The 14,537-nt window shown below is 39.0% G+C and overlaps 1 protein-coding gene and 1 non-coding gene across 6 annotated transcripts in view; both read left to right on the top strand.

Moving 5' to 3' along the window:
- Spata7 (spermatogenesis associated 7) overlaps positions 1 to 14,013 on the top strand; it is a 34,671-nt gene extending 20,658 nt beyond the window's left edge. For all 5 annotated transcript variants that reach the window (XM_055593001.1, XM_055593000.1, XM_055592999.1 and 2 more), the window contains 7 exons: positions 2,516 to 2,982; positions 4,230 to 4,296; positions 8,137 to 8,252; positions 9,330 to 9,383; positions 10,584 to 10,661; positions 13,071 to 13,128; positions 13,336 to 14,013. In XM_055593001.1, coding sequence (XP_055448976.1) covers positions 2,516 to 2,982; positions 4,230 to 4,296; positions 8,137 to 8,252; positions 9,330 to 9,383; positions 10,584 to 10,661; positions 13,071 to 13,128; positions 13,336 to 13,902 — 1,407 coding nt within the window. In that variant the 3' untranslated portion in view covers positions 13,903 to 14,013. The remainder of the gene's footprint in view (positions 1 to 2,515; positions 2,983 to 4,229; positions 4,297 to 8,136; positions 8,253 to 9,329; positions 9,384 to 10,583; positions 10,662 to 13,070; positions 13,129 to 13,335) is intronic.
- On the top strand, positions 3,715 to 3,819 carry LOC129666223 (U6 spliceosomal RNA). The gene has a single exon (XR_008718512.1). It is a non-coding gene; the product is annotated as a U6 spliceosomal RNA (small nuclear RNA).
- Positions 14,014 to 14,537: the final 524 nt, after the last annotated feature.

The following is a 14,537-nucleotide window of genomic DNA, read 5'->3' as shown; positions in this document are numbered from 1 at the left end:
TGAGATTAAAATAGCTTATTGAATTTTAAATTATATATTTTAATGTATTTTATGAATCATTTATAATAAAGTAAAATAAAACACATTATTTAATGTCTATTCATTTTTCCTTTAGCATCTGCAATCCTATAACTTGCTTGCCTTACATGGTAGTTCATCTATGCATTTATACATTTTATGGTTCCATTTAGAATAGTAATTTTTAGTTTGCCTACATTTTAAGCAAGCTTTATTCATTAATGCTTTAGACACATCCAAGTTATCTTAAATTCTTGGTTTTAGTAATGTATTTTAATAATTGGGTAGACTTTTATGGTTAACAGATACTTACTATAATTATACAATATTCTCACTGAAAAGATAGTTACAATTTAAAGTGCTAGCTTTGGCCCGTAGTGTCTTAGCAGGGTCTGCACATGAGCACATATTTCAGAACCTGTGTCCTCACTGCCCAGGCCCTCCTGCATTCCTTCTGTCTCCCTGGCTCATGAGATGCCAGCTTTCAGGACCCTTCCCCGTGCTTCCCTTCCATGGGCACAGCTCTTTCTCTGTGCTATAACACTAATCAAATATGTAGGAATGCTCTATATTTCTGCATAGAGGTAGGAAACATTTCAAAGCAGTCCAAATAATAAAAATTAAAAGCTGTTTATTCTTTTATACAATATAAATAATTTGGAATTTTTTTGTAAAATAGGTATTAGATTTTTCACATAATCTGCACCAAGCCTGGTCTTCAGTTGAACTGAGTTTTCAACTGTTCCAGAACCTGGCAGTTCCAAGATGTTGGTCTAACATTTCTTCTGCTATTATATCCCTGAATGAGATTTATTACTCAGTTGCTCTGTGATTACAAATTGGGTAGGTGTTCTTAACTTGAACTTTGCATAAATCCAAATCATAGATCCAGTTTGTAGCAAATGACATCACATGTTGTCAGCACGATGAAGCAGAGCATGTAGGCAGACTGCTTGTTCCAGAATGTTCCTGTGGCCTGCGTTCTCTGTTGGGATGGCCTTACCAATGTGTTACCCATATTGTGTGCAAATACCTATTCCTTTAGTTCAATATTTAAAACTAAAGGAAACTATTATATAATCTTAAAAATCAGATCAGTCAGTATAACTAATTTCATATTGCACTCTCTTGATTTCCAAGGGGGAGTAGAATCCAAGGTAGAGTTTGAGATGTGAAAATATACTAGGTAAGGCTCATGCTTTCTCTTAGCTCAAAATCAACTTGCCTTCCCATATCAAACTGATAAGAGTATTTCTTTTTCCTTTTTTTTTTTTTTTGTTTTGTTTTCCATTGCTGAGCATTAAACATTAAATATACTGGGCAAATTTACTTTTATTTACATTTACTAATTTTGTGTGTGTGTGTGTGTTGTGTGCACAGGCACTCATGTATGTGCATGCTCACATGTGAAGATCAAAGAAAACTTGGGAGAATTAGCTCCTTTCTTCTATCATGTGAGATTCAGGGATCAAACTCAGGTTGTTAGGCCTGGAAGCAGTCACCTTTATATACTCAGCCATCTCACTGGCCCCAGCTCTGTACTTCTCTTCTCAAAGGTTCTCTTTGGTATTTCAGTTTAGTAAAACATCACACTGATAAGAATTTCCTTTTACAGACAATCTAATGCCTCATGCATTTTTCCTTACCCTAGACTTAGCTTATACCGTTCCAGTGGGTATAAATAATTCTTATGGTTATTAATTAATTAATTAGCTCTGTAGGATTCAGAAATTTCTTTCAAAAGAGATTGGCAATTTGTACACCAGCTGTAATGTGAGTCTAGTTTGGGAGCACGTTTTAAAGCTGAGGTCCTGAAGTGGTGACATAAGGACTCATGACTTAATACAGAACACTCATTTTAACTCATTTTGTCTTTATTTGGGGAAGGAATGGTTGGAAAGGAAATTAGGTATCTGGACCTATTCAGGAAGCAGTAGTGTAGTTTCCTTACTTGAGTACATCAGTTTGTAAGTTAGCTCACCTGTACATTATCAAAAAATGAATTAAAATCAATTTAAGATTCCTTGTGCTATAAACAAATTCTAAAATTAGTTTTTCAGATGAATTCTTTCTGGTTTTTCAAGACAGGGTTTCTCTCTGTATCCTTGGCTGTCCTGGACTCACTTTGTAGACCAGGCTGGCCTCAAACTCACAGAGATCTGCCTGCCTCCTGAGATTACAAGGGTGAGCCTCCAAGCCCGGCTTTTCAGATGAATTCTTAAAACAGAGAATATATAAGAGTAAGGAGCAGAGCAGCATTCATCTGTGGCCTGACCCTCTCTTCTAGAAAATAAGGGCAAGGCTGGGAAGGTATTTCAGTTGTAGAACACTTGCCTAGCAGCTCAAGGCCCTGGGATCCAGTCCCATCACTGGAGAAAAAAAGTACTGATTGCACTGCTACACAGAAGTTAGAGCCGAGGTACACATATAAGCTTATGCTGAGATTCACCACTTACATGAATCTGCAGTGCAACTGATGACTGTCAAATGTTCCTAGCCCTCAGGGGAACCACAAGATGAGGATGTGTTAATCAAAGAAATGACAAGATATCCATCATTTTCAAAGTCACTCGTCCCTTCTTCAGTGAATCTAAGTCTGCCTGAATCTTACAAAATCTTAATGGATGGCACCCTGAAGTATCCCAGCACCTCCTCACCCAGCATGGCTTATACAGAGCCTGCACCCAGGAGCCCACGCTCTGGACATGGCCGTGACAGGAGGCCAGGGAGTGCCTTCCCAAATGGCCACCGGATCCAGCTAGTTATTTCCAAGACACCCAGTGGAGATCTTCTGGAAAAACACTCAGACCTCTTTTCTAACAAGCAATTGCCATTCACACCACGCACTTTAAAAACAGAAGCGAAGTCCTTCCTGTCGCAGTACCGCTATTACACACCTGCCAAAAGAAGGAAGGATCTTCTAGAGCAGCGGATGGAAGCCGAAACCCAGACTGAAATCAGCAGGTTCGTATGGTGTGTCCACAGCTGACAGCAAGGCCAAAGGCGATGGAAACAATAAGTACTACTTCTTGCTTTGTTTGTGCACTCTATATGCCAGCCTTGAGAGCTGGCTGAGCCTTTCCATTAGAATGAGTTGGTGGCCTTTCCAGTAGGTCTTTAGAAGCAGCATAGTCATTTTTTTAAGCTCTTAGATTTGTTAAGTTCTTATAAATATGAGTGCTACACAAGTTATTGTTGTAAACATAACTCTTGAACCTTTATATGTTTTCAAATGTTGCATTTTCAGAGAAGTCTAGAGATACATTATCAGATGGCATTGACATAAGTGTATATATTCATGTTGACAGTGGTAAAACAGTAAGGCCCAGAGGGGAAAATAAAAATGTTTCCAGTTCCCTGTCTCTCTTCTTGGCATGTGTTCACAGCCTAGATAGTAACAGCTGCAGATGACTTAGACATTTGAGAGAACATCTGGAAATTAAGTATGATTGGCCTTAATAGAAAATCTTCTCCTGTAATGGATGGTTCATGATAAATATTCAGTAAGTTTTCCAAGTGATTGAAATTCATTTTGTACTAGATTTTAGTTATTCAAACAGTCAAATACTGTAAGACTGGTATTATGAGTATAGATAAGAGGTGCGATGAGAGCAAATTAATCTGCATATATTTAATTTAAAAAAGGAATTGGGTCTGTAATAGAAATCATCGACTGGAGGAGGACTGAAGAAGTCATTGCTGGATTTGGTAGCACAAATACTAAAACTGAAGTGAGACAGAAGATTAGCATGGCCCCTGTGCAAGGATGACACACAAATTGGGGTTACATGCCATATTCCTGAGTGTGGGAAAGGAGGGTGGTAACAGGGAAGGAGCTAGGAGAGGGTGGGGAGGAAACAGAAAGGCCAATATACTTGTCTGGAGTCAAGGAACAAGTTCAATTGGTAAAAAAAAAAAAAAAAAAAAAAAAAAAAAGGAAAGATGGAGAAAAAGGAATTATAAATGCTATAGTCTCATTTCTCCTACCCCATTAGCTATTTAACTGAAGTCTACTTTTTAAGCAAGGAAAAGGAAGCATATGCGAGTCAAATCATGGCTGTTTCTATTTCCAGATATATAATTAGAAATTACATAGTTTTGGAAAAGTAAATAGTTGGATTTCATTTACTTATGTGACACCTTTTCCTGACAGTAAGACTCATCACTGTGTTCATAAGGGAGTAACAATCATTTCTTTGTGACTATTGTAGCTTTAGCACTGAGTATGGGGCAGCCAACACAAAGAACTCAAAGGATGCAGAAGTGAACCTGAAGCAGGTACTAAGCATGAGCTCCTTTCATGTTGTGGCTTTTGAGTTGCAGGTGCTGTGACTTGTGAGATGCCTCCTGCTGTCTGGCCTATGAGAGCAATCCCTAGGACACACTTGTTAAATTCAAGGTGGTCAACATGCAACAGTGCTTGTGTGCAGATGGCAACTCTGAATGTGCTCTCTGAATGGCCAGATGGATCCTACCACATCTAGGAAGTCATTTGTTATTAGCACCCAAGTGGTTCGCTAGCTGGTTGGCTAGCTGAACATATGGATGAATACAATATATTAATGACATTTTCAAAAATACAGATTCTGAGCTGGACACAGTGGTGCATGCCTGTAATCCCAGCACTCTGGGAGGCAGAGGCAGGCAGATCTCTGAGTTTGAGGCCAGCCTCATCTACAAAGCAAGTCCAGGACAGCCAAGGCTACACAGAAAAAAACCTGTCTCAAAAAACCAAACCCAAAAAAAAAAAAAAAAAGAGTCTGAGAATCAGGCTTGGTTGCATTTGCCTATAATCCCAACACTTGGTAAAGGTACGAGGCTCATGAGTTTGAAACCATCCTGGACTGTACAGCCTGTTTGAGTGTAGCCTGAGCTATATAGCAAGATTGTGTCTTAAAACAATCAAGGGCTGGGACTATAGCTCAGTGGTAGAAAAGTTACTTAGCAACCACCTGTGACATACACAAAAGGTAGACAAGGTGCTAAAGGTATATCAAAGCTACGTAGAAGTTTAATTTTTTTTTTTCTGATTTAGTTTCACTCTGTAGGCCCTGATTGTTCTGAAACTTATCCTGTAAACCAGGCTGGCCTTGAACTCATAGAGCTCCACCTGCCTCTGCCTCCCAAGTGCTGGCATCAAAGGTGTGTGCCATCACTGTCCAGCAGAAGCTTGACTTTTCAATTCCTATATATTTTAAAGAATTGTACATGACTGTACTATTATAGATCATACATCATAGAAGAATCAGTAGATGCCATTCTTCTACATTTGCCTTTACTTTTATAAACTTTATTATACTATATTTTTTAATGTTTAGCAATGATTTATTTTAATATATCATAGTTTTAGACATGATTTTTCAGGCAAACTCATCCAATTTGGGTCATTTCAATCATGTATTATGCTCTAACTTAAATTTATTATTCATAAATATGTTTGCATATTTAAATATCAGGCACAGTTGCAGGGATACAAAAATAAAATAATCATACAACTTTTTTTCTTTTCTGAAAATAGGTAGGAAGTGATGGATTTACATCTCAGCCATTGATAGCTTTTTGACAGAGGGGCCACTTAAGGGTCATGGAGAAAATATCCTCTGAGAGCCAAGTGTCTTCCTAAAAATCTAACTAACATGCAGGGTCCTTGTACGAGGGCAAAATAGGCAACGTTCCTTGTCTGGGAAAGGCTTTAGAAATGATGACTGTTTTTACCTTGGATTTTGATGGAAGGAATTAGGCTTATAGCTAGATAACTAAGTAAACTAATGCAGGGCAGGCAAGACTGCTCCCCAGGTCAAAGTGCTTGGCACAGAAGCCCAATGACCTGAGTTCCCTGGAACCGCGGTGGAGGGAGAAAACTGATTCCCGAAAACTGACCTCTCCATGTGCAGTGTGGTATGCACACGCACCTGCACACACACAAACATCATACACACATGATTGTCATCATCATCATAATGATAAGTGAAAATGTAAGAAGCCCAGTTTATTACATTGGGATCCAAATGTTCATAGTCCTTCAAGAAAAGGACGGGTCCTCACAGTAGTCTAGGACTTGAGAATTCTAGTAAAGTATTATCAACTACAGTAGATGTACATTTTAACCACACTTCTAAAACTGGAAAGCATTTTGAATAAATCAGCTTTATAGGGCTGGGGAGATAACATATTTGGTAGAGTACTTGCCTACCATGAACAGAGCTGGAATTGCAGCATGAACTTGATATAGCGGTACACGCTTGTTTCTTTTCTTTTATTTTTTGTTGGCTTTTATTTGCTTTGTTATGAGACAAGGTACCTCTACTTAGCCCTGGCTATCCTGAAACTCACTATAAAGACTAGGCTGGTCCACCTCTGCCCCTGCATGTGCCACCATGTTCAGCACTTTTTTTTAAATGTCTGTGGGTATTTTGCCTACATCTGTGTGTACCATGATGAAAGATTATTAATATTTAATATTGATTTATATTTTTAGTAAAGCAGCGGTTACTCCCTAACCAGCTATATGCCCAAATAACCACACAGAGGGGCTAGGATTTATTTAATTGGCCTAGAGCACAATGCTGAGCAATAAACACTCCATCCTAAGCCTCCAAGCTAGTATAGCTTCCTCCCATTCAGATTTCCCACATTATACTTGCTTTTTAACCATACCCTAAGTCTGGTGCATTTCTCCTGATGTTTCCAAGTCCTCTCCTCATGCATCCATCCTCCCCTTACTTTTTTTCTCTTCCCCTCACTGGACCAGGGTGTCCTACCCTATTCTCTGTATTGCTCAGCATTGGCTAGTTGGCTTTTATTGGCAATCCATAGAACAGATGGTGGCATGATTACACAAACTTCTTGAAACAGGAGATGCTTAGAATAAATATCACAATACAATGTTTGGCTTGAAACCAGATAGTGGGATAGAGAAATGAGCATTTGAGTGAACAAGGGTAAATTGTACACAGTCTGCAAGAGCATTATCCAAAAGTATCGTGCATGACAAGTGACCAGGGAGGTCAGGAGAGGTCAGGATCCTCCAGACTGGAGGCAGGGAGAGTCACAGGAGGCCAGGCAGGCACTGGGAACTGAACCTGAATCCTCTTAACCACTGAGCCATTTCTCCAATCCCAGTGATGTATGCTTGTAATTCCAGTACTCAGAAGGTAGAGGCAGGATGATCAGAAGTTCAAGATTACCCTTAGGCACAAAGGGATATCAAAGCCATCCTGAGCTACAGAAGACCTGTTTGAAAGTAAACAAAAATAAATAAATAAATAACTTTGTAAAGATTGATGCAAATAAAATATCACCAGGTTTGTGACACATAAGAATTCTATTCAAGTAATGTGCCATTATTTTTTGTCAATATTGTTCATATGCATCACTACTGCAGTTGCTTTCATATAGGACATATTTGAAACAGATGCACTTTTGAATTTTTAATAATGGACTCTTTTCCTCAATTTTTTAATAGCTACAAATTTGTATCATTTTCATGGATTTCTATTCTATCTTTTTTATTTTTTATGTGTAGGCGGGGTGATGGCTCCCATCCAAGTACTAACCAGACCAACTCTGCTTAGCTCTGGGATGAGGCATTTTCAGGGCTAGCCAAGTGTGGGGGCATGCCTTAAATCCCAACACTTGGAAGGCAGAAGCAGGCAATCTCTGTGAGTTTGAGGACAACCTGGTCTACATATCAAGTTCCAGGACAGTTAACTACATAGTGAGACTTTATCTCATAATATAAAATAAATCTTTTAAAGGCCATGGACCACTTGTAGTGAGATCAGTCTCCCTAAGCAGGTGCCCCAGATCTACCTAGAGCTGAGACCCTTATGCTCCAGTCTCTTCAGAGCTGGGATTACATATTCAGACTTCTGCCCCAGTCCGTGAGTTATGATTTACCTTATGATTTCCTAATGCCGTTTAAAATGTGGTTCATTAACATAAAAATCAAGTCAGTTCCTCTTTAAATAAATGTGGGGAAAATGCTGATTGGGTAAAATATTCTAAAATGTTTTTGTCTTACTGTATCAGGTACTTTTAGGTATTCATTTTCATTAAAGTTTGTTGTTGTTTTTTTTCTTTTATAATAAAAGTTTATTATTTTTGTTCTACTTCCAGGCATCTAATTATATGACATATGATGCTGAAGACAAACTATCTCTTTTATCCTCACAAGAACAAAACTTAGACTGGGACAGGGTTAAAGATGGGGCTCCGCAGCAGCCCTCACGAAGGTGAGTGCAGCCTCACACCTGGCTCCATACTTGGGGACTGAGGCAGGAAGAGCACTACAAGTACAAGGTCAGCCTGGGTTATAGAGTGCGAGCCTATCTCCATTTGCTTTCCTATGCAATAGACATACAGCATTTACCTTTAAGTACTATTTTAATTACATGTGCTAATAATATGAGTATTATACAATTCTATAACACTGTTTGTCTTACTAAGGAAATTTTATATTAAAAATGCTCAGTAAAGGGTAGAATGAATTCATTTTGATAATGTGTTAATAAAGGGAAAAGGGATGCTAGTTTGCAATAGTTGCCATCTCTCAACACTAGAAAGGATTACCCTCAAAGCAAATTCTCTGGCAATGATATTAGCCAGTTTCTATGGCACCAATAGTACTGAAAAACCTTACCATTTGATGAGTTGAAATCTGTGTCTTGGAGACTGGCAAAGTCGTCCTCTGATCTCATGGTACTTGCCTGTACACATGTACATACACACACAGAAACACACACACACAGCCATTATATTAATAAAAATCTCAAAAGCCAAAAACTGGTGATGTGGAACATTCGCACATGCCAGTGTTCGGTCTGCCCTGCTGCTGGGAGATGCTCTTTAAACCCTGCTCCTCATGCTTAGTGACTGTAGCATGATCACCTAGCAAAATGTTGTACTAGCAAGTTTCAGCTCTCAACTGCATTTCCCCTGGAAGAGACCAGGTATGAGATGAAGGGAGCAGAGTCTTCACAGGGAAGAATGAGGATGTGTTTGGGCGCTGACAGGAGAGGGCACAGACCCATAGGGCCCAATTCCTCCTCAGACCTTTGCTAGAGAGATCTTGCCTAAGGCCACAGGTAGGTCGAGTACTGACTACAGGTCCTTGAAACGCGACAGCACATATTAGCACATGTGTACACACGCATGCATGCACATACCCGCCGAATTACATCACGATAGGGAAGTGCAGAGATAGACATTCCAAAGCATGACATTAGTAATGTAGAGTAACAACCATGGAATATATGTATGTACGCCAACCTTTTTGTTGTTAAAATATTTTCCCTTTCTCCTTTCTCTAGGCCAGACTGTGAGCTCTCTACACAGCTTTCTTCAGACAGTAAAATCTTCTCTGAGTAAGAGCATGTTGACCTTATGCTGTAGTGGGAAGCAGAATTAAGACTAGGGGGAAACATAAGATAAATTAAGATTGGAACTCATCTCTCTACACCCAACTTTGGCAGTCGTTTAATCCATGCCAATGGAGGAATTGTTGGGCATTTTATCTTTAGTAGAAATGTGTCCCTAAGTTAATAATATCTGCTAATAATTTACAGTAATTAATGTGTAAGACTCTTGCTTATTTTTATAAACTAAAGAAACCTGCCGGAAATTATTTGGAGCTAAGAAGCCTCTTTGGTAGTCTGTGACTGCATCGCTTCATTGCATGCTCTGTCATAGTTAGTGTCAAAGGTCACATTACAAGTTTTTTGGTTTGGTTTGGTTTGGTTTGGTTTGGTTTTGGTTTTTGGTTTTCAGACAGGGTTTCTCCGTGTAGCCTTGGCTATCCTGGACTTGCTTTGTAGATCAGGCTGGCCTCTGCCTCCCCTATTGCTGGGATTACAGGTGTGTGCCACCACGCTCAACAATTACAGTTTTAAGTTAATATTTTTCAGGAAAATAATCTATTTTATAGTTTCACTTATTTCTAAGTCTGGTTGTTCTTAAGCAAGTTATATGGGTTGTTTTTAAAACATGCTGATTTATCACAACCACCTCTCCCTATATTTGTATTCATCAATTGAGTAGCTACTTGCCATTTTCCATTAATTCATGATTTGAGCTAACTCAAATCAATTATAATAGTATCCTAACTTTCTTATAATAGGTACTAAAATTAGACATGAAATAGTGTAAGAAATGTGTTTAAGTGATTTAAAAGATTACTACTGCATTTTCATCTATAAATTTACCTATTAGAAAATCTTTTCTCCTTTATATGGATTTTGAAAACAACATCTTTCTGCTCAGTAAATTTTCCAACTTGAACACAAGATGCTGGAGCAGGACTTGATAAGCATTACACCTACCCTGCCTCCCTGGGTATAAGCTCTCTTAGTCCTTTTGCTGTTATGAGTGTTCCAGAAAGTTGAAATTTTTCTCCATTGGGTAGTATTTTCTCACTTGTACTATTTTCCTTTTGAACATGAGAAAACAGATTTGTTTTATAATATTCGCTGTACTCATGGGCAGCAATCCCTGTAATGGCAGAGCTGGGTGTGCCCGCCTGGCCTCTCACGCCATGAGATGGTTCTGATGCTCGTGTTCCTCTGCAGTGAAGAAGAGCTGCTGTACCTGAACTTCATGGAAAATGTGACAGATGAAATCTTGAAACTTGGTTTATTTTCCAACAGGTTAGAGATTTTTCTTTAATGTGTATGGCAGTTGAGATGTACATTAAATATTTTTCACACTATTAAAGCTTGTAAAAAGGTATATTGCTTTTTGTAATCATTTTCTTATAATCGATAGTAAGTTGCAAAGACTGTTTCATACTCCACAGAAAACAATAGATTTTAAATATTATTATATCAGATTATATAATGAATTGAATTTTTGCTATCTGTGTGGAAAGCTTCCATAATTCTACCTTGCTATCAGAAACAGTAATGGGAATAAAAAAAAAAGTTTTCAAAATTTTCTTACATTTATATATGTTTGTAGTTACATGTCAAGCATGCTATAAAGGTCAAAGATAACCTATGAAAGTCAATCCTCTCTTTCCACTCTGCGGGCCTGGAAAGTGAACTCAACCATAAGGTTTGGTGGCATATACCTTTACTTGGTGAGCCATCTTATCAGCTCACAAACACTTTTACTACAACTTATATAAGATCTAATAAAGACAAATGAGAAACTGTTTGTACACATTGCAGAGCAGAGGACTCCATAACACGCTCTGCACACTTTCTCAGACACTGAAGTGGCTATTTCTGGCCTACATCAGGGTTGACTTTTTTTTTTTTTTTAATGCAGTATTCTGCCTGCATATGTGCCTGCAGGCCAGAAGAGGGCACCAAATCTCGTTATATAGATGATTATGAGCCACCATGTGGTTCCTGGGAATTGAACTCAGGACCTTTGGAAGGACAGCCAGTGCTCTTAACCTCTGAGCCCTATCTCCAGCCTCACAGGGTTTACTTTTTAATGAAGGAAGACACTTTCATTATTGGAATTAAAGATCAGAGGTCAGTGTGTGCTAAAACTCTCAGACCTCTTCTATTTGAAGAAGAAGAAAAAAAAAAAAACTTGTTTAATGGAGGTTGGAGAGATGACTCGGTGGTTTAAAGCACTTGCTGTACAACCATGAGGACCCAAGTTCAGATCTCAGCACCCACATAATGAGCCAAGTGTGATCTCATGCAGGGCTGTCAGGAGCAGAGACAGGAGGCTTACTGGGGTTTGCTGGCTGCCAGCCCACCTGAAAATGGGAGCTTCAGTTCGGGAGCACCCCTGCCTTAAAGGAATAGGCAGAGAATGATAAGCATTGATGCTGTCCTTTACCTTGAGTGTATACACAGGCATGCACACTTATACATACATGTACAAGACTAATAATTTTAAGAAGTAAATATGTTGAACAGTACTGGACTACACATTTTATATTGTTAAAATGGTAACTTTCATGTTTTTTACTACAACCCCCCAAAATTTGCAAAGCATTCACATTTTTCCTTAACTGTTTATATTTTCCTCCTAAGATTTAGCATTGGTTCATAAGACCAAACAGAACCAGCCTGAGAAAGAATGGTGCAAAAAAGACATTCAAAGTGCATCTTGTTGATCTGAAAATGTGTGTGTGTGTGCCCAAATAGTATGTATTGTTTAATTCCAATTATGCAATTCCATAAGCATAGAAAAATGCCAAGGTGTGAATATTCCAGATTGTAAACAGTAGCTATAAAGAGTAGGATACTCTTGGTCTTTTAAAAATGATAGACTAACCTAGACCTCCTGGATTGTTGAAGATCATTGAAGAGCATGAGTTAACTTGAGTGACTGGGGAAATTGTGTTTCAGGAAACTGTGGCTGTGTAGTGTGATACTGGGCCTGGTGTAGAAAGGGTACGTTCTCTGAAGACCTTGTGACCTTAGGGGATAGGAAGCTCATCCTAGAGGTGTAATCTTTTCTCTTTAATATGGTTCTCACAGGACCTTCATGTCCTGGCTTTGGCAGGAGGAGAGTTAAAAGTGTTGCTGTGAGCCAGGTGTGGTAGCACATGCCTGGTCTGCTTAGAGTTGCAAGGGCTACATAGACCATGTCTGGGGTGGGTGGGGCAGACTGTTGTGTGTCTAGTTATGCTAGCATAATTCCCCGGCATTTACATGGAGGTTGTTTTGTAGGTTTGACATCAATGGAGGGTATCCTTTAGGAGCCAAGATGAACTAGCTCTGTGAGAGCATTTTCTCTCACAGAGAAGGGTGTAGAGTGTAGAGATCTTTAATGTCTGTGTGTCTAATGGGGAGAGACCTTTGCAGGGACTTCTGTGCCTCACCTGAAACAGAAACATAAAGAGTACTCAATCCTTCAGCTACACTGGTATTTATTATTTAACTTAAAAACAAATGTGTAACAGAAGCCAGGCTGCCTGCCAGGTTAGAGAACTTGACAGAGCAGGAAGGATTACTCTCCAGCTTCACAGAGAACACCATTCATCTGGAAACCACGTTCCAGCCTTTGTCAGTTTTTACACTATATAACTATGTTACATTTAGTGGTTTATCGAATTTTAAGATATTAATATTTATCTTTATCATTTGTAGGTTTTTAGAACGACTGTTTGAGCGACATATAAATCAAAATAAACATCATTTGGAGGAGGTTTGTCTCTTTAGAATTTAATGTTTTTCTATATTCTAAAAGAATTCAAAACAGATAATTCCCCCTTATGCCTTTTGTGAGGGGAAGGGGTGTAGGGGCTGTGAGTGTGCTACTCCTCTGAGACTAGCAGCCCTGCAGGCAGAAGTTTTGTTAATTTAACTAATGTGATGATTCTCAGAATTGAATTTTTTTTTTCATTAATTCTAGGGGAAAATGCGTTACCTGCTGCATGGGCTGAAGGTTGACTTAGGCTGTATATCTGAGGAAAAGCCAGAAAAGCAAAAGAAATTCAGAATGTTGAATCAACTTGATTTTCAAAAGGCTCTGATTTCAAAACAACATGAACTCACAAATGATGAGGATACAGTAATGCAGCATGAACGTCAGCAATACCAGGAGGCCCTGGAGATGCTGTCATCTGTGCCGAAGGATGAAAAGATGTTCTCTCTTCCGGGTGAATTTTTGAGGCCCAGCCATAAATCCAAGTATTCAGAAAGTGTTATAATTCAACAGATCAATGATGAAACAGATCTTGAAGCCTCAACCTGGGATGAAAACAATCCAAGTATTTCTGACAGTTTAATAGATCAGGAAACCTCTGTGGATGTCATTGAAGGTGACAGTGACTATGAAAAGGCTGAGCCTTCCAGGGAACTCTGTTGTCTTAGCACATCCTTGTTCCCTTCTGCTCAGTTCCCCAGAATCAAAGGGGGCAGTAATCATGACAAGGAATTATCGACTCTAAAAATCATGGAAATGAGCATTGAAGACTAACCTTTGGATTCTTCATTAATAAATATTCCATGTGGCCAGTAACTCAATTTTACTTTTCTTTTTTTCCTTTTTTTAAATATTAAGATTTCTGTATTTTCAATGCTATAATAAAATACCATAAATTTAGTGTCTTGAAATACCACATATTTATTATTAATCCCATAGTCTGTAGTTCAAGAATTGAAACACAGTGATGGGACCTCTACTCTGGGACTCAAAAGCCACAGTCCAGGTGGTGTTCAGGGCTGGGAGCTCACCAGGAGGCTTGACGGAGGGACAGTCTGCTTCTGTGCTTCAGTTGCTGGCAGAGCTTTTTTTCTTGCACTTTAGATCTAAGAGGTTTTTTGGGTTTTTTTGTTTTGTTTTGTTTTGTTTTGTTTTGTTTTGTTTTGGCTGGCTGGTGGGCAGATGGCGACCTGCCATCTCCTTCCACATGCATTCTCCCAGAGCAGGTCACAGCGTGGCTACTTGCTCTCTGAAAGTAAAGGAGAATCGTAGAGACTACTATCAAAATGGATAACTTGCCATTGGTTTATGCCTTAACTCTTGGTTAAAAGCAGCAAGTCACAGGTCTCTTGCACACTTAAGAGGTGAGGTGATGATACACAAGGGTACAAATGCAAGAGGTGGGGACC

Source organism: Psammomys obesus, unplaced genomic scaffold, assembly GCF_907164565.1.
Source record: "Psammomys obesus unplaced genomic scaffold, mPsaObe1.curated_primary_1811, whole genome shotgun sequence".
Lineage (NCBI taxonomy): Eukaryota > Metazoa > Chordata > Mammalia > Rodentia > Muridae > Psammomys > Psammomys obesus.
Note: the sequence above shows the minus strand (reverse complement) of the source record. Positions and strands in the feature narration are given on the sequence as shown.